Source organism: Chrysochloris asiatica, unplaced genomic scaffold (genome assembly GCF_000296735.1).
Source record: "Chrysochloris asiatica unplaced genomic scaffold, ChrAsi1.0 scaffold00017, whole genome shotgun sequence".
Lineage (NCBI taxonomy): Eukaryota > Metazoa > Chordata > Mammalia > Afrosoricida > Chrysochloridae > Chrysochloris > Chrysochloris asiatica.
Genome location: NW_006408535.1, coordinates 12,222,951 through 12,242,445, shown reverse-complemented (window position 1 = coordinate 12,242,445; position 19,495 = coordinate 12,222,951). Strand labels below are relative to the sequence as shown.

The window sequence follows — 19,495 nt, the reverse complement described above, 5'->3', positions numbered from 1 at the left end:
CAGCCTTCTAAATATTCCTTTATATGTGGTTCAGAGTTCTGGGACCAGCCCCTGAGCTTGCTTGGTGTCGGGTATTCTGTGTTGTTGGCAGAGCTTCTTTACTGCACTTCCACCCAATCCGCCATCTTGTTTGTTCTTGAAATGGACTGTTATTGAATTTGACAATTATGTAGTTTACTATGTCTGGAATAACTAAAGAGGAATGGCGTCACACTCATCTTCAAAAAGAACATTGTAAGATCTATCTTAAAGTATTATGCTGCCTATGATAGGGTAATATCCATACACCTACAAGGAAGACAAGTTGATACCACTGTTACTCAAATTTACACACCAACCACTAAAGCCAGTCGTGATGAAACTGAAGAATTCTACCAACTTCTTCAGTCTGAAATTGATCAAACATGCAATCAAGATGTATTGATAATTACTGGTGATTGGAATGCAAAAATTGGAAATAAAGAAGAAGGATCAGTAGTTGTAAAATATGGCCTAGGTGATAGAAATGATGCTGGAGATTGAGTGATAGAATTTTGCAAGATCAAGACTTACTCATTGCAAATACTTTTTTAAAAAGCAACATAAAAGATGACTATACTCATGGACCTCGCCAGATGGAGTACACACAGAAATCAAATTGACTACATCTGTGGGAAGAAATGGTAGAAAAGCTCCATATCATCAGCCAAAACAAGATCAGGGGCAGACTGTGGAACAGACCATCAGTTGGTCATAGCAAGTTCAGGTTGAGGCTGAAGATAATGAAAATAAGTCCTTGAGAGCCAAAATATGACCTAAAATATATCCCACCTGAATTTAGAGGTCATCTAAAAAACAAATTTGATGCATTAGACCTAATGACCAAAGACCAGAAAAAAGGAAAAGGTCATTAAGAAGACCTGAAAAAAGGAAAAGGTCATTAAGAAGACAAAAAAGAAGGAAAAGATCAAGTTGGATGTCAGAAGAGACTCTGAAATGTGCTCTCCATCATATAGATGCTAAAGCAAATGGAAGAAATGAGGAGGTACAAGAGCTGAACAGAAAATTTCAAGGGCAGCTTGAGAAGAGAGTCAAGTGCTATAATGAAATGTGCAAAGACCTGGAGTTAGAAAACCAAAATGGGAGAACATGCTCAGCATTTCTTGAGTGGAAAGAACTAAAGACAAAATTCAAGCCTCGATTTGCAGTATTGAAGGATTCTAAGGGCAAAATGGAAGTGTGGTAGTTCCATACAATAAGCACTGGACTGCAGACCACAAGGTTAGTGGTTGCAGATCACCCGCTGCTCTTTGGGAGAAAGATGAGGCTTTCTGGTCCCTAGAAAATTTTAAAGCTTTAGAGTCTCTATACAGGGTCACTGTGAGTTGGAACTGACTTGATGGCACTTAATAACAATGGACAAAATACTGAATGATGCAGAAAACATCAAAAGAAGATGGAAGAAATTCACAGCTACTTTATCAGAGAGAAATGGTTGATGTTCAAACACATCAGCACAAGCAAACACAGGCTCTGGGCATTGATGGAATACAATTGGAAATCTGTCAATAAACTGATGCAGCACTGGAGGCACTCACTCATCCACTCATTTATGCCAAGAAATTTGGAAGACAGCTACCTAGCTAACTGGAAGAGATCCATGTTTGTGCTCATTACAAAGAGAGGTGACCTAATGGAATGCAGAAATCATCAGACAATATCATTAATAGCACATGCAAATAAAATTTTTATAAAGATAATTAAAAAACAGTACATTGATAGGGGACCCTCCAGAGGTTGAAGGCAATTCAGATGAGGACGTTGATGTCAGATGGATCTTCTCTGAAAGCAGACAATACCAGAAAAATGTCTTTGTTGTTGTAGTTAAGTGCCGTTGAGTCAGTTTTGACTCATGGTGACCCTGTATAGGTTTTCAGAGGCTTTAAATCTTTTCGGGACCAGAAAATCTCATCTTTCTCCCACTAAACAGCTACCTGTGCTTTTTTGACTATGAAAAGGCTTTTGACTAAATGGATCCTGACAAGCTGTGGATAGCATGTGAATTATGGGTATTTCAAAATACTTAATTGTGCCCATGAGGAACCTGTTTGTAGAACAAGAGGCAGTTGTTTGAACAGAACAAGAGGACTCTGGAAGTTTTAAAATCAAGAAAGGTGTGTAGTAGGGTTGTATTTTTTCACCATATTTATTCAATCTACATGCTGAACAAATAATCCGAGAAGCGCATTATATGAAGACGAGTGTGGTATCAGGATTGGAGGAAGACTCATTAATAACTTGCAATGTGCAGATGATATGACCTTACTACTGAAAATGCATATAAGGAAGACCATAGAAGAATTGATGCATTTGAGTCATGGTGTTGGAGAAGAATAGTAACTGTACCATGGACTGCCAGAAGAATGAACAAATCTGTATTAGAAGAAGTACAGCCAGAATGCTCCTGCCAGGATGGCAATATTTCATCTCTCATACTTTGGACATATTATCAGGAGGGACCATTTGCTGGAGAAGGACATCATTCTAGGTAAAGTGGAGGGTCAGTGAAAAAGAGGAAGACCCCAACTAGATGGATTGGCACAATGGCAGCAGCAGTGGACTCTAGTTTAACAACGATTGTGAGGATGGTTCAGGACCAGGCAGTGTTTGCTTTGTTGTGCATAGGGTTACTCTGAGTTGAAATGGACTCAGCAGTACCTACAACTAGAACAACTCTTTCAAATGCTAGCTAAGTGTAGCCAACTGTTCATGAAACATTTCTGTGTGAGTGTGTCATTCTCAACCAAAAGTCTACATGTCAGAAATCAAATTCTCCGTAACTTCTTCCCTTCTAGCCTCCCTTTTTACCATTTCACTCCCTTTATGAGTTCCTCTTTCTTTACCCCCAAGAGTGAATACATTCAAACTGATTTTGATTTCTCTCTAAAATTTACCTCTCATGTCTAATCCGTCACTAATCCTTTTGCATAGCATTTTTCTTGTCTGTCTCTCCTGTTCCAATTTCACTAATTCCCTCTTATATAATAAGCCTTTAAAGAACTCTGGTGACACAGAAGTTAAGTATTTGGCTGTTACCCCTAAAGTCAGTGGTTTGAACCCACAAGTCTCTTCATAGGAGAAAAGACATGGCCAGCTGCTCTTGTAAAGATTACACTCTGTGAAACCCTATGGGATAGTTTTACCCTAAACTGTGGGTTAATGCGTTGAACTGCAATGTTGGTTTGAACTGCAAGTCAACGGTTCAAGCTCACCAAGCTACTCCTTGGAAATCCTATACAGGGTCACTATGAGTTGGAAAGGACTCGTTGGCACTTAACAACAACATAGGGTTGTTGTGAATTGGAATCAACTTGAAGACATACAACATAAACAGTAAGCCTTGTAGCATTTCAACTTCAAATACTCCTATTGAAAAACTTAACTGATTTTCCTGCATATAAATGATCCTTTCTTTCTCCTCCCCACCCCATATTATTGCCAATCTTTTCAAAACACTGATTTAATCATATGACTCTCTACCCCAAAACCTGCAATTTCTGGTTCTGCTTTGAAAGCATCTCCTTTACCGTTAGACCGCAACCTACTATTCAGGCCTCATTGTTTATTACTTTCCTCTGCCAACACTTCCTTTAGCCAAAGCCCTATACGATTCACTGGCTCTGGACATGCTTTGCTGTTACTTCCTGTTTTTACCCCCCTCATCTAAAGCAGAATAGAAATCAAACGACATATTGCATTAGGGAAAATTGCTGCAAAAGGCCTTTTTACAGTGTTCAAGAGCAAAGATGTCAGTTTGAGGACTTAGGTGCACCTGACCCAAGTCATGGTATTTTCATTTGCCTCATATGCATGTGAAAAGCTGGGCAATGAATAAGGAAGACTGTATAAGGATTGAAGCATTTAAATTATGGTGTTGGTGAAGAATATTGAAAGTATCATGAACTGCCAGAAGAACAAACAGATCTGTCTTTGAAGAAGTGCGGCCAGAATGCTCCTTAGAAACCAGAATGGCAAGATTTCATCTCTTGTTCTTTGGATATGTCTGGAGGAATCAGCCCTGAAGGACACCATGTTCCATAGAGTGGAAGTTCAGTGAAAAAGAGGAAGACTTCCAAGGAGATTGATTGACACAATGGCAGCAACAATGGGTTAAAACATAACAGTTGTGAGGCTAGTGCAGGACTGGGCAGTGTTTTGTCCTGTTGTGCACAGGGTTGATGGCACCTACAACAGTAAAAATGTCTCCAAATCCTGTTTTTCCTTTACGGCCTATATAAAGTCCCGCTTCTGTCATGAAGTCTCCTGATCTGTTTAGTATGCAGCAATGTTTCCTTTCTTTGAATTTATAGTATTAACTCTGGCACACCTCTGGCTATTAATCCTATGCTGTTTGTTCTTATTTGGGCACTTAGCTTTTTATATCAGTATCTGTTGTGTCTAGGTTATATATATTTTTGAATAACAGGGTACCTTTCATTGTATTCTGACATCCAGTAGGGGGTGCAATAAATATATGTATAAATATTTTTATAAATCCAGTAGTCCAAAGTTTAAATTTATTATGCCATGTGGTTGGTGGTTATGTGCCGTCGAGTCGGTTCTGACTCATAGTGACCCTGTACAGGGTTTCTGAGGCTGTAAATCTTTATGGGAGCAGAAAGCCTCATTTTTCTCCTACAGAACAGCTGGTAATTTCAAACGGCTGACCTTGAGGTTAGCAGCCCGATTCGTAACCACTACACACCCAGAGCAACTACCATTTATTTGGAGTCCTGGGATGATGCTATAGTAAGCCCTGGACTGCTAACTATAAAATTGGCAGTTCAAACCCACCAGCTGCTCCTCAGAACCCTATACAGGGTCACTATGAGTTGGAACCGACTTGACAGCATTTAACAGCAGAAACAATTTATTTAGCTATACAATTTTATCTTTATAGTAACTTTATGAGGGAAGGAATATTATCTCCACTTTACAGGATGAGGAATTTAGATTCAGATGTTCAGTAACTTGCCAAAGTCACATGGAGCTGGTAAGTCTTGAAATCAGGATTCAGACTCAGATCTTTGAGTTCAGAAATACATACTGTTTATACTATGGTGGTGGTAGTGATTATGTGCCATACCACCTCCTTATTAAACTGATTTTTTTGAGAGGAGGAGAGTACTTTATACATTGCTATTATTTACATAATTAATGGCAGTAGAAGGAAAGATCTGCAAACATGGATTAGCAATCATTGCTAGGTAGCAGGAACAATGAAACATTCAGATTGTGTCAAAGTTCATAGGAAAATAGAATTTCCCTTAATCTCGTTGATTACTGGTGGAATGACTCATCTTTCAGTTGTGTGTTGCTTTTGAGTTATTCATATATTTGTATAAGTTAGACATGGGAGGGAAAGCTACTGATGAGATGTACAAGACACGTCATTCAAGATGATGAGTGTCCCTGGGACATCCCCAAGATTTCTACCCGAGTATTCTTGCCTCTCACATTTATTCTTTAACTCTTTCATTTCTTTTCTTTGAGAGCAAAATCAATTTCCATTTTCTTTCTACCTTCCACATGGAAAATTCATGGGCTACTTTCTTACCATTTTGGTGTACAAGAGTTTACTGAATACATACTTAGCATCAGTCACATTTGGGTGGTGTTTAACTTTTTGTTGTTGGGTGCTGTAGTGTTGATTTCGATTCAAAGAGATACCATGTTTAACTAATTGTTAACTGCTGTGGACTTATAGCGACCATGTATAGGGTTTCCAAGGCTGTAAATCTTTGTGGAAACAGAAAGCCTCATCTTTCCCTTGAGGAGGGGCTGGTGGACTCAAACTACTGACCTAGTGGTTTGCATCCAGTGCTTATCCTACAGAGCCACAGCATTAAATTAGGTACTAGAAATTTCAAGAGTTTAAAATTAAGAGCCATTCTTCTCTATTCCCATCTGATTTTTTTTCACATTGTTGTTGTTAAGTGTCATCCAGTCAGTTCCAACTCATAGCAACCCTGTATAATATTTCCGTGGAGCAGCTAGTGAGTTTGAACTACCAACCTTATGGTTTGCAGTTCAGTTCTTATCCTATAGTGCCACACCATTTTTTAAGAGGACATTTTCTTTTCTTGTTTTAAATTAGCAGTAGAATTGAGTATCAAAGATACTGAATTTTGCTTCTTTCTTAGTAGAAATCTTTAACTTGATGACTTTTGCAAATATTTAACTGATAGATTGTTGTTTCTGTTTTACAAACAAAAGAAATTGCTCATTCAGCTCAGTGCATCTCAAGTTTTTTTTCATAGGGTTGTTATAAGAATAGAATCAGAAGAGATTCACACATTGTGTAAAGCATAAAATAATCTACAAGGATGTGCTACAGGCTGTCACAAACAGAGAACACTTGATTTATGAAGGAGCTCTGGCACTGTAGTGATTACAAATTGGGATTCATCTGCTCTGCTGCAGTAAGAATGCAGGGGCCCATTTCTCAGTTAAGAACAGGGAGCAGGAAGAGAGAGAGAAAAAAGAACAGGAAGCAGGTAAAGTTATTTTCCTGGTATTTTATATTCAAATTCAAGGAGTTATAAATGGTGACCAGCTATAAGTAATACTTGTACTATTACTACATACCCAAAACACATTTGGAGGCTAAATTTTTTTTTTTTTTTTTTTTTTTGCTTGAACCATCTAATTTTATTCAATCCATACAATCGCCCTTTAAAGTAGGTATTATTATACCTGAGGAACTCGAGTCCAGAAAGGTGAAGTGACTTGAACAAAATCATATATGAGGTGGCTTCCAAAAGTTTGCAGTGAATCCTATTATTTTTTAACTCCATTTTTAACTTTTGCAAGTCTCATTGTAACTCATGGATGGCCTTCCAAGCAGACTCAGATCAGCTAACTGAAAGCTTGTTGTTGTTGTTGTTAAGTGCCGTCGAGTCGATTCTGACCCAGAGCGACCCTGTGTAGGGTTTCTAAGGAGTAGCTGGTGAGCTTGAACCACCGACCTTGCAGTTCAAACGGCTTTGCAGTCTGGCGCATTAACCCACCGTGCCACATCAGGACTCCAACTGAAAGGTAGATGGTTGCAACCAACCAGCCAGTGACTCTGCAGGAGATAAGACCTGGTGAGCTGCTCCCGAAAAGATTACAGCCTGGGAAACCCGACGGGAAAGGTTTAGTTCATAAATGGTCGCTATGAGTCAGAATCGACTTGAAGGCATACAATAACAGGGCTATATATTTCAGTATCTTAACAGCTCCCCAGAGGATCTCTGTATGTACCTGACCTGTTGTTGTTAAGTGCTGTTGAGTTGCTTCCGACTCATAGTAACCCTGTGTAGGGTTTCCAAGGAGCGGCTGGTGAGCTTGAACCGCCAACCTTGCAGTTCAAACGGCTTTGCAGTCTGGTGCATTAACCCACAGTGCCACACGTACCTGAGTAAGATAAGAATAATGTGGTATCCAAATGTTGTTGTTAAAGGGGACATTGTGAGTTTAGTCAATTTATAGTGTGAATAATGAAAACTATAAAGATGCTTAAAAAGAGCTTAAGATAACTCTATGTATTACTGCTTTTATTCTGAGAACTCTCTTGGTGCACCCTGAGTCATGTTCTCTTTCTTTATATCGCTGAATTTTTCTTCAAGCCGTTTGTCTCCCCTATTCCAGTTTTTTTTAAAAAAGTTTCTCAGTGAGTCTTCTTTGTGCAATATTTTAATTTTGTTTTGTGATTACCCAGAGGAGGGGCTTAAAAATTCTGCATGTGGCCTTCCAAGCAAGGAGGGAAGTTAGGCGCTCTGTTGGTGTTTTAGATCAAGTTCCTGGTTGGTTGTGAGGCAGAGGGGATTTCCAGGGTGTGTAAACATGAATGAACTCCTTGAACTGAAAGCTGAAGCTTTTAAAGAGTGGTTGACAGTGTAGTTGGATTTGCAGGATGCTGGCCATGTTATTTCATTGGCCCTTCTTTGCCTAATTTGCTGCTTTAGTATTTGGAAGCAGGATTCTGCAATTACAAATATATTGTCTTTTTTTTTCGCTCTTTTAGCTATTTTCTCTATAAATCTTTTGGGATATGTTATGAATGGAGAGGAGAATGGGATTAAAAAGATAGCTTTTTGTTCCACCTAGAAATTTAATTTCTAAACTGTATCGTTACTTGAGTTAGATATGCCTATGTTTCCAGTGTCCAGGCACGATTTCAAAAATAACTTCATGCTTGAATGTAAAGCTAATGTTCTCCCATGTAAACTGCCACATAATCCACAATAAAACATTTTTTAAAAAGACCAGTGAATAGATTTAAAAAGCTGTCATGAGGTAAACGCGTGCTTAAATTCATGCTTAACCTTGGAACAACAGGCCTGTGATATAAGGATTGAGGCATAGTCTCAAGAGGGGAAATAATACTACGATGCTTGAGTGTCTTATGGATATTGGTTTCCCTTGTCTACTATTGTAAAATAGACACTTGAGTGGGATAGAAAGGAATGTTGGGAAACATGGTTACAGGAAGTTTGTAAGCCCACTTCAGCCTGTTACTGATTGGAATACCTAAAAGGGGTTCTAGAACTTTCCCATCCCAGTGAAATAGGCCTTGCAGTGTCTTTGCAGTGTATAGGACCTTAGGTGGAATCCTGAACCCCATCCAGAACCTTCTGAGGTGGGACATTCCCACTAGAAAGGACAAGCAGGCCAGCCTGGAAAAGCTAAAGCGACAGAAGATGCATCCTCAAAGAAAGATCATCAGGAAAAACCCAAAAGAAAAATGTCAGTATGACTGGCTACTACAAGAATAAGCAAGTTGTTCACAGGGAATCCATCAAGCAAGCAAACAAGTTCCCTCAGGATAAACCCTTCTCTAAGACTGAAACTCAAAGGGAACACATGAGCAGGCATGTAATTTCCTTACGACCACATTGGTCTACTGGTGAGTTGTTGTTAAGTGCCGTCAAGTCAATTCCAACCTATAGCGACCCTATATAGGGTTTCCAAGGAGCAGCTGGTGAGCTTGAACTGCTGACCTTGCAGTTCAAACAGCTTTGCAGTCTGGTGCATTAATCTAAAACGCCACACTGGTGAGTGGAAGAGGCGGGGAAGGGCAGGAATGAAGAAATGGGCTGAGTTCTGTTTTGTTCCATGGACTTCCATTGACCTAGAGATGAGAAAGAGAAGAGGAAGGGCTGGTTGGTCCAAAGTGTGGTGAGATTTGGGGATACCTCAGCTCATGGACAAGGACGTAACTATGAGGGCTAGAGCTGAGAGTAAAGCATCCATCTGAGATGAAGTGAGGGGAGATGCACAAGAACACCCAAACTTGCAGATAGTACCTACTTGACCTAGACTCAATGGCTTAATGATCAGAACTTGATGAAAGGAAGATAAAAAACAAAACAATTTTTGATAAAGAAAACGAGGGTAAATTGATGAACTTGACCTATACTCATGGAGGTCGTTTGTTGTTGTAAAGTGCCATCGAGTTGATTCCGACTCATAGCGACCCTGTGTAGGATTTCCAAGGAGCAGCTGGTGAGCTTGAACCACCTACCTTGCAGTTCAAACGACTTTGCAGTCTGGCACATTAGTCCACAGTGTCACACCAGGACTCCACTCATGGAGGTTGTTGTTGTTGTGAAGTGCCATTGAGTCGATTCTGACCCACAGTGACCCTCTATAAGGTTTCCAAGGAGTAGTTGGTGAGCTTGAACTGCCAAGCTTGCAGTTCAAATGGCTTTGCAGTCTGGCACATGAACCCACAGCGCCACTCTAGGACTCCACTCATAAAGGTAGTAGCTCTAAATACCAACAGAGAGGGAAGGAGTCTTCACATTAACTATCAGTCTAGCCCCTCTGTACACAAAGTAGATAGGGTTGGGTAACTTAGACATTGGCTGCCTAAATTGAGGGGGCGATAAAGGCATAAAGTGACTGGCTTACCTTACAAGGTTTCAAGAGGGAGTTTAGTTTTAGAGTGTGTGAGGGAAGATAGAGTCCCCATTGAATAGTTTTCATCTTGTCTAGATGGGTCTGGTGAAAAGAGATGGAGATAAGATTCTTATGATTCAATAGTAAATAATTGTTATCATGACTAATTGCGACTGTCACAATTGTGAAGGTAGAAGTTTTGTAACAAAAACGGGGAGTAGCTAATCTTACATTCCGGAAACAGAGGACCTTAAGACCATCAATCACCAGTAATGATCAATACAGCTTGATTGCATGTTTGCGCGATTTCAGATTGAAAAAGTTGGTAGAATTCTTCTATTTCTTCCTCACTGGCTTTAGTGGTTGATGCGTAAATTTGAATAATAGTGGTATTAATTGGGCTTCTGTGTAGGTGCATAGATATTATCCTATCACAGGCAGCGTTGTACCTCATGACTGATCTGGATATGTTCTTTTTGACAATGAATGCAACACCATTCCTCTTCAATTTGTCATTCCCGGCATAGTAAACCATGTGGTTGTCAGATTCAAAATGGCCAATACCAGTCCATTTCAGCTCTCTAGTGCTTAAGATATTGATGTTTATGCGTTCCATTTCATTTTTGACAACTTCAAATTTTTCCAGATTCATACTTCATGCATTCCATGTTCCAATTTTCAGTGGATGTTTACAGCTGTTTCTCTTCATTTTGAGTTGTGCCCCACCACCACTCGCCTGTCAGTCGTACTGTGGTGGCTTGTGAGTTGCTGTGATTCTGAAAGGTGGGCCACTGGTAATTTAAATACCAGCAGGGTCACCCATGGTGGACAGGTTTCAGATGAACTGTCAGATGAAGACAGACTAGGAAGAAAGAGTGACAAACTACTTCCGAATATTTAGTCACTAAAAACCTTATGAATAGCAGAGAAACACTGTCAGATATAGTGCCAGAAAATGAGCTCCTCAGGTTGGAAGGCACTCAAAATGCCACTGGGGAAGAGCTGCCTCCTCAAAGTAGAATTGACCGTAATGACACCCCTGGGAGAAAAGCCCTTAGGTTACAAGTAAGGACCAGAAAATGCTCAGTTCTTTCAGTCATGATAGCCTCTCTTCAGCTTTACCTAGAGACTGGCTTCTCTCTGGCCCTTGACTATTTGGCTTGGTTTTTGTTCTGCCCTACAATATTGTAAAGCTCTTTTAGCGCTGCTGAGAAATGCTTGTGATAGTTAAGATTTTATGTCAGTTTGACTGAGTCAGGATTCTCAGTGGTTTGTCAGTTGATTTGTAGTCATTCCTTATGATGTTGTTCAGTTCCATCGAGTAGGTTCCGTCTCATAGCAGCCCTATATAGAGTTTCCTAGGAATGACTGATGAGTTTGAATTGCCGACCTTGCAGTAAGCACTACGGTGCTTATCCAACAGTACCACACCAGGACTACTATTCCCTAAATGTTTGATGTTCCCCAGGGCTGCCTCTCTTTTCCTTTTCTACTTTACCCACCTTCCCTGTACATTCTCACCTATTCCTTTGTTTGTTTGTTTTCTACCTGTATTTTGATTTTACCATGATGCCAGTGACTCCCAAGTCTATATAGCTCCAACTCTCACATACTCCCTGAACCTCAAACTTTCTGTTGGACATCATCCTGAAGTATAACCTTTCATGTCCTGTACCCATTTTTAAAATTGGGTTATATGTCTTTTTCTTGTAGAGTTGTTATAGTTTCCTAAAGATTTTAGAAATTAGTCCCTTATCTGATCTGTCATTTGCAAAAGATTTGTTCCCATTCTGTGGACTCCCGTTTTACTCTTTTGGTGAAATCTTTTGATGCACATAAGTTTCTAATTTTTAGTATGTCCTAATAATCTATTTTATCTTCTTTTGTTGTGCAATTTTTGCAATGTTTGGTAGTCTGTGTGTGCCCTGTATTAGAGCCCTTAAATTTGTCCCTATTTTCTCATTGATGACCTTTATAATCCTGGGATTCACATTTAGATCTTTAATCCATGCTGAGTTGGTTTTTGTATATGGTGTGAGATAAAGGTCTTGTTTCAATCTTTTGCATATAGAATTCCAGTTCTGCCAGCACCATCTGTTGAAGAGACTTTCTCGTCCCTATCAATGTTCTTTGACCCTTTGTCAAAGATCAGTTGGTTGTATGAATGGGTTAATTTTTGGATCCTCGTTTCTATTCTATTGTACAAGTACCAGGCTGTTTTGACCACTGTAAAATCAGGGAGTGAGAGGCTTCTAACTTTGTTCTTCTTAAGCAGTGCTTTGCTTATCCTGGGTCTCTTTCCTTTCCATATAAAGTTTGTGATTATTTTTTCCATCTCTTTACAGTATGTCATTAGAATCTTGATTGGGATTGCATTATATGTAGAGATTGCTTTGGGTAGTATTGACATTTTCACAATGTTAAGTCGTCTTATCCAGGAGCATGGTATATTCTTCCATTTTTGCAAGTCTCTTTTAGTTTCTTGTAATAGTGTTTTGTAGTTTTCTTTGTATAGTTCCTTTGTTTCTCTGGTTACATTCATTCCTAAGTTGTTCATCCTTTTTGGGTGGCTATTGTAAATGGTATTGCTTTCCTAATGTCCATTTCAGCTCTGTGAATATTTAGTAGAGAGGAATCCAACTGATTTTCATATGTTGACCTTGTACCCTGCCACTTTGCGGAATCTTACAATGAGTTCTAAGTATAATCTTTCAGTGACTGCGTAAGAATGGTAAACTAAGTTATTCTTTGTCTGAAAGTGTCTTATTTTATCCTTATACTTGAATGATAGTTTATTTAGAATTTGGTATTTTCCCTGTTCAACACTTTGAACATAGCATTGCTCCATTACCTTTTGGCCTTTAGCTGTTATTGTTAAAATCTGCTTTCAGTTTAGTTTTTGTTGCATTGGTAGGTCACCTCTGTTATTCTTGTTGCTCTTGAGAATTTGCTTTTGTTCTCCTGCTATTGCACTATACAGGTATGCGTTGCTTACGGTGTATGATATGTTTGGTGAAGTAGGATGTTATGTGATTTGTATGTTGTACAAACATCATATTAAAACCTTATGGGCAGAACGATATTCGATAGGATGAATGTAAAGCTAATGCTCTCCCATGTAAACTGTAACATAATTCACAGTAAAACATTAAAAATAAAAAACAAAACTAGATGCCAAGAAATAAAGAAAACTGATATTTATGTATATCAAACATGTGCTTATGTGAATTTCCATATGACAATTTATTTGTTGGATTCTTGAAGTTAAAATAGCATATTAATTTAGTTTAGTTTTCGTGTTATGTTATCTTATATTTACTAACTAATGTTTGTATTGTTAAATAACCAACTAGTTTGCTATTTCTATCTAGGAAACAATAGAATAAAATATTACTAACATGGGAGAAAACACAAAACCTTATGGGCACCCACTTCTTACCCTGATTGCCACTGTACTGTCACTGCTGGAGCTGAGGCCAGAGGGCTAGGGAGCTCAGTGATAAGGGAAGGAACTAGAGGAAGCAAATGGGGAGGGAGCAGAGTGCTATTAGCCCTGCCCACTCTTCAGCTGTTTGAAATGCAGTCGAGAGGCCCTGCAGCTGTGCATCTGTCTGTCTGTCTCACCAGCCTATAGAAAACCCATAGTGCAGTGCTACAAGAGTCTGGGTTTGGGGTCTTTAAAACCACTATCATTGGTGGTGTTATGACGTGCCATGTACTTGGTTCTGACTCAGAGCAGCCCTATAAATCTTTGCAGAGGCAGAAAGCCTCATCTTTCTCCTGTGGAGAGATTGGTTGTCTTGAACCATAGCCCTTATGGTTTGTAGTCCAGTGGTTAGCCTTCTGAGCTACCTTGCTCTCTGTTAGTGGGAAATAATAAACAAAAGAGCTATTTTCCCTTTAAAACAAAAGCAAAACGCTTATGGGCCATGGATGTATAAGTGAACAGTTGTTGCCCAAATCGATGGTAAAAGATAGCATGCCTAGAATGTGTGTAGGTGAGAATGTGTTTATTTTTCTGCTTGGGATTCTTTGAGCTTCTTGAATTTGAGGTTTCATATCTTGAATTAATCCTGAATAATTCTTAATGTACTGCATCTCCCCCATTCTGTTTTCTTCTGAATTATCATTAGGTTTTTATTGGACTCTTATTTTCTCTTCCATGTCTCTTGTTATTATGTGCCGTGGAGCCGGTTCTGACCCATAGCGACCCTGTACAAGGTTTCCGAGGCTGTAAATCTTTATAGGAGCAGAAAGCCTCATCTTTCTCCCGCGGAATAGCTGGTAGTTTCATACCTCTGTCCCTGAGGTTAGCAGCCCGATTCGTAACTACTACATGTCTCTTAGCCACGCTTTAATGTGTCTCATATTTGTATATATGTATTGAAATTGCATTCTGGCTAACTACCTCAGATCTGTTTCCTATTCATAACTTCTTGTTTCAGATTTGTCTTTTCCTCCCTTTACCTTTTCTTTTCTTTTGTTTTGTTCTGCATTTAAAAAATAATTTACAGGCTATAAACTCACCCATTATAAGTGTACAGTTATATTGAGCATGCTGAGCAAATTTATACAATTATGTAACCATCGCCACAATCCAGTTTTTAAATACTTCTGTCACCCTCAAAATGTTCCCTCATACCCTGTTGTCAATCCCTGCTACAACCACAAAATAACCACTGATCTACTACCTCTGTCATTTTGTCTTTACTAAAATTTCATGTAAGTGAAATTTTATGTTAAATTTTTTTGTTTGACTTCTTTTACTTAGTATTATCATTTTTACTTTTGTTCATGTTAATACATGTATCAGTATTTCCTTCCTTTTCATTTCAGTTATCCGTGTTGGAATATTTGTCAATCCATTCACCAGTTCTTGTGCATTTGGGATGTTCTCTTGTTCCATTTTATGGTTGTTGTTGTTGTTGTTGTTGTTGTTGCTAGGTACCGTAGAGTCGGTTCCGACTCATAGCGGCCCTGTGCACAATAGAAGGTAACTCTGTCTGGTCCTGCGCCATCCTCATAATTGTTGCCATGTTTAAGCCCACTGTTTCTACAGCTGTATCAGCCCATTTTGTTAGGGGTCTTTTTCTTTTTTGCTGACCCTCCACTTTATCAAATATGGTGTACTTCTCCAGGAAGTGATACTTCCTGATAATGTGTCCAAAGTATGAGAGACAAAGTCTTGTCATCCTCAATACTAAGTGGCTTTCTGGCTGTCTTTCTTCCAAAACAAGTATGTTTGTTCTTCTGGCAGTCCATAGTACATTCAATATTATCCTCCAACACCAAAACTCAAATGAATCAATTCTTCTACAGTCTTCCTTATTCATTGTCCAACTTTCACATGAATATCAGGTGATTGAAAGTATGCTGTCTTAGTCCTCAAACTGACATCTTTACTATTTTTTTACACTAATTTTTCAGTTTCAATAATTTTAGAATTTCTTATCCAATTTGCTGCTGCTTCTTTTTGTTTTAATCTCTGTATTTTCTTATGGTTTTGATTTTTCTTTTAAGTTTAACTTTTTTTAAACAAGGTTTCAAAAAGTCTGTGGAAATTCATGTCTCTTTAATTCCATTTTTGCATGAACTTTTTGAAACCCCCTCAAATTAGCTTCTAGATTTTTCTATTATCCTTTATTCTGAGTTCTTTGGTCTTGAATCCTTATGTTGTTTCAGGTGATTCTTAGACATGGTGGATTGTATCCTCTTGTGTTTTATAATTTTAAAATGTTGAATTCCTTTTTAGAGGGAATTGGTCTTTTTTGTGGCCTGTATTATTGATAGTATTGCTCCAGAGAGGTTTTGTGTTTGCTTTTTGCCAAGTGTCCAAGGGATATTACTGGACTTAGACCTGACCCAAATCATGGTAATTAAAAAAAAAAAAATTAATAGGTATTTAATTTCTTTTTATTTTAGGTTTAATTGTGAATTGAGTGATAGTTTACATGGGAGAACATTGGTTTTACACTCATCGTTTCATTGCAATGATTACAATCTCCTCTGTACATCATCTTTTAACAGTATTTGCTTCTATTGTCTCTGGGGTTTGTTTTTTGGGTGCAGAGGATGCACACAGAAACACTCAGCAATATATAATCATTTAAACAACCAAAGGGCACATTCTGCAAGCTTGCTTTCCGGCCTCCAGCACACAGCCTTTCTCCTTGCATGAGTCAAGGGTCCTCATCTCTGCCTCCATCTCTGGTGTTGCTGCTTCTCTGGATAGGGTCCCACATTCCTCTCATGCTCTTCTCCCTTGATGGTCCTAGGGTCCTCTGTTCCTGGACTGTAAGATTAACTACTCCCCCCTTTTTGTTACAAAACTTCTAACTTTCCAGTTGTGACAGTCGCAATTAGTCATGATAACAGTTATTCACTATTGAATCATAAGAACCTTATCCCCATCTCCTTTCACCAGACCTGTCTAGACAAGATGAAATCTATTCAGTGGTGAATCTACCTTTCCCTACACACTCTTAAACTAAACTTCCTCTTGAAAAGTTGTAAGCCAGTCACTTCTTGACTTTATCACCCCTCATTTTAGGTAGCCAATGTCTTAAGCTGTTCATCATTACCAACTCTGTATATAGAGGGGATAGGATTGCAACTTGATGGGAAGACTCCTTCCCTCTCTGTTGGTATTTTGAGCTATTATATCCATAAGTATAGGTCAAATTCAGCAAATTGTAGTGATTTACATTTGTTTCCTTTATCAAATATTGTTTTTTTTGTTTTTTTTTTTAACCTTCCTCTAGTTGATTTCTGATCATCAAGCCATCGAGGCTAGGTCAAATGGGTACAATCTGCTAGTTTGAGCATTCTTGTGCATCTTTCCTCACTTCATTTCAGCTGACATTTCCTTCCCAGCTCTAGCCCTCCATGGCTAAGCCCTTGTCCGTGGACTCAGGAGTCCCCAGGTCTCACCACACTTTGGACCAACCAGCCCTTCCTCTTCTCTCTCTCATCTCCAGGTCAATGGGAGCCTATGGAATGTGGTCAAACTCAGCCCATTTCTTCATTGCTGCCATTCCCCCTCTTCCACTCACCAGTAGACCAATGTGGTCACCAGCAATCTTACATGCCTTTGAGTTTCAGTCTTGGAGTGGGGAAGCCATGTTATTTTCAGTCACTTCATCTGCATGTGAAAGTTGGACAATATATAAGGAAGACCACTGATGAATTGATGCATTTGAATTAAGGTGCTGGAGAAGAATATTAAAAGTACCATGAACTGCTTGATGAACAAACCAGTCTGTATTGGAGGAAGTACAGTCAGAATGCTCCTTAGAAGCAAGGATGATGATGAGACTTCGCCTCTCATTCTTTGGACATGCTATGAGGGACCAGTCCCTACAGAAAAGACATCATGTTTGGTAAAGTGGAGGATCATTGATAAAGAGGAAGACCTTCATAAGATGGATCGACACATTAGCAACAGCAGTGGGCTCAAATGTAACAAAAATTGTGAGGTTCTCACAGGACCAGGCTGTGTTCCATTCTGTTGTGAACTGACTGTTGTTGTTGTTGTTAAGTGCCATTGAGTCAGTTCTGACCCATAGCGACCCTGTACAGTAGGGCACCTGAAAACCAAAAAAGACCAGTTTTTATGCTAATTTCTCAGCTAGGATCCTGATGGCTTAGTATCACACACACAGTCTACTTTTGCTCTCCAAATCTGTTTGAGATACAAGACAAAATTTTTGTTTCATTTTGTTTTTCTTAAGAGGTAGTTTTCTTTACTTGGAGCCCTAGTGGAGATAAAGAAGCTTCTGTATTGTATTTCTAAAGCAATGTGTTCATTTGTAACGGTTCCAATTTTATTTAGGAGTTCACTTCTATTTTTTCTGTTCATTTGGTCCCAAAAGATGATCTTCAATTTCCATGGGGGTATTAAAAGTTAAACCCTTGTTTGGTAATTCCCATTCCATTTCTCCTGTATGCTTCTTCCATGGCCAACCATTGAATCAGCTTTTTCCTTATATTCTGATTTGCAGATCTGGCTTCATTTCTAGAACTTGGAAATTTCTTTCTTTCTTTCATGCATGTTCAACCACGTATTATAAATTTTGTTGTTGAATTGATAACTGTAATTTAGAAGATTAAGTAGAAACCTTAGCAGGCAGTGAATTTATGTTAATGAAGGAAGAACAACTTAGGAAAAGATGATAAGAATGGTTATACACCTCAAAGAGTGGAATCAGTGTCACTAAATTGAACATGTAGAAACTGTTGAATTGGTGTATATTTTGCTGTGTATTTTCTCAGCAACAATGGTAATAAAATATGCTAAAATATTAGAAAACAAAATAAAATTTTAAAAGTTGTTGTATTTTGTCTAGCATTTCTAACAAGATATTTAAAAAATCATGCTGGAATCAGAAAACTCAGATAAGACTATATGTATTTTTAAACGGGATACGTCATTCCTAAAATGATAGCTACTAAATGAAACTGTGCTCTAAACCATCACTTAGTATATTAAACAAGTATAACCTTTCTGAGTGGGGTAAACAAGTTTTGAAAAGTATTTAAAATAAATAGCCTTAATGTTATTTGGTAAGTTGATGTCGTATTTTCCAGGCAAGTGATTTCATTTTTTTCTTGCTGCATTAAAACAGTCCTGTTAGTGTTCTTTTTATTTAGGGTTTGTTTATAACCCATGGTTTTAGGAAAGTACACGAAGTAATTTGGCCATTAGATGTTGACAAGCATTTTTTATTGTTGTTCCTATGTTAAGAGCGATGCTGCTAACCAAAATAGCTGGTATTCCCCTATTTTTCCACATTTACTATGACTAAAGATAGTTGTTTTAATACTCTCTTTGTAAAAATATTTAGGAAATATTAATCTGGCATCTGAAGTGTATTGTATATGGTTAATATTTAAGATCTTTGTTTCCCTTATGATACATAGTTTTGAATATGTGTTATTGTGCTTTTCCTGTTTCCCCTTAGTCGCTATTCTAGAGTAGGATATAAAATAGAATAAATGAGAAACCAGTTTTGAGTTACCTGGTTAGATTTGTAAAAAAGTCTAGAAGTAAACCATCATAAATGTGGTCTATAGGGCATGGGCTGTCATTCTAAAAAGCTGAAGAGTTTTAAGCTTTTCTGAGTAGAGAAGTAAAAAGCATTAGCATCTCTTTGCATATCATTTATTGAGAAAAATCACTAGCTTAGCCCTAGTTTTCTCGTGTGCGATGTCGACAGAATAGTCAGGTTCGATTGCTGAGTGTATTGTGAAGGTCATTTATAATTATGAAGTCAGGTCCTTGAGGACAGGCACAAGAGTCCCCTCTGTTTTAGAGGTGATGGTGCTTTGTATAGTATAAAAGGAAGCTTAAAAATTTGTGTGGAAAATTACATTATCTCTTACTTTCATTTTCCATGAATTTTTTGAAGGTCCCACACATAAACATCCTTTTTGTCCTTACTTGCTACAAAACTGATGCTATTCATTTATGATTGTTGTTAGGTGCCATTGAGTCAATTCCAACGTAGACCAACCATATGCAGAACAGAATGAAACACTACCCTGTCCTTTGCCAACCTCATAATCGCTGCTA

The 19,495-nt window shown here is 38.4% G+C and overlaps 2 protein-coding genes across 3 annotated transcripts in view; both read left to right on the top strand.

Annotated features, from left to right (window-relative positions):
- The window catches only part of KIAA0391 (KIAA0391 ortholog), a 199,061-nt gene that overhangs the window by 43,406 nt on the left and 136,160 nt on the right, over positions 1–19,495 (top strand). The window lies entirely within an intron of this gene.
- The window catches only part of LOC102841278 (26S proteasome non-ATPase regulatory subunit 10-like), a 10,123-nt gene continuing 9,003 nt past the window's right edge, over positions 18,376–19,495 (top strand). The window contains exon 1 of the mRNA XM_006835493.1: positions 18,376–18,431. Coding sequence (XP_006835556.1) covers positions 18,376–18,431 — 56 coding nt within the window. The remainder of the gene's footprint in view (positions 18,432–19,495) is intronic.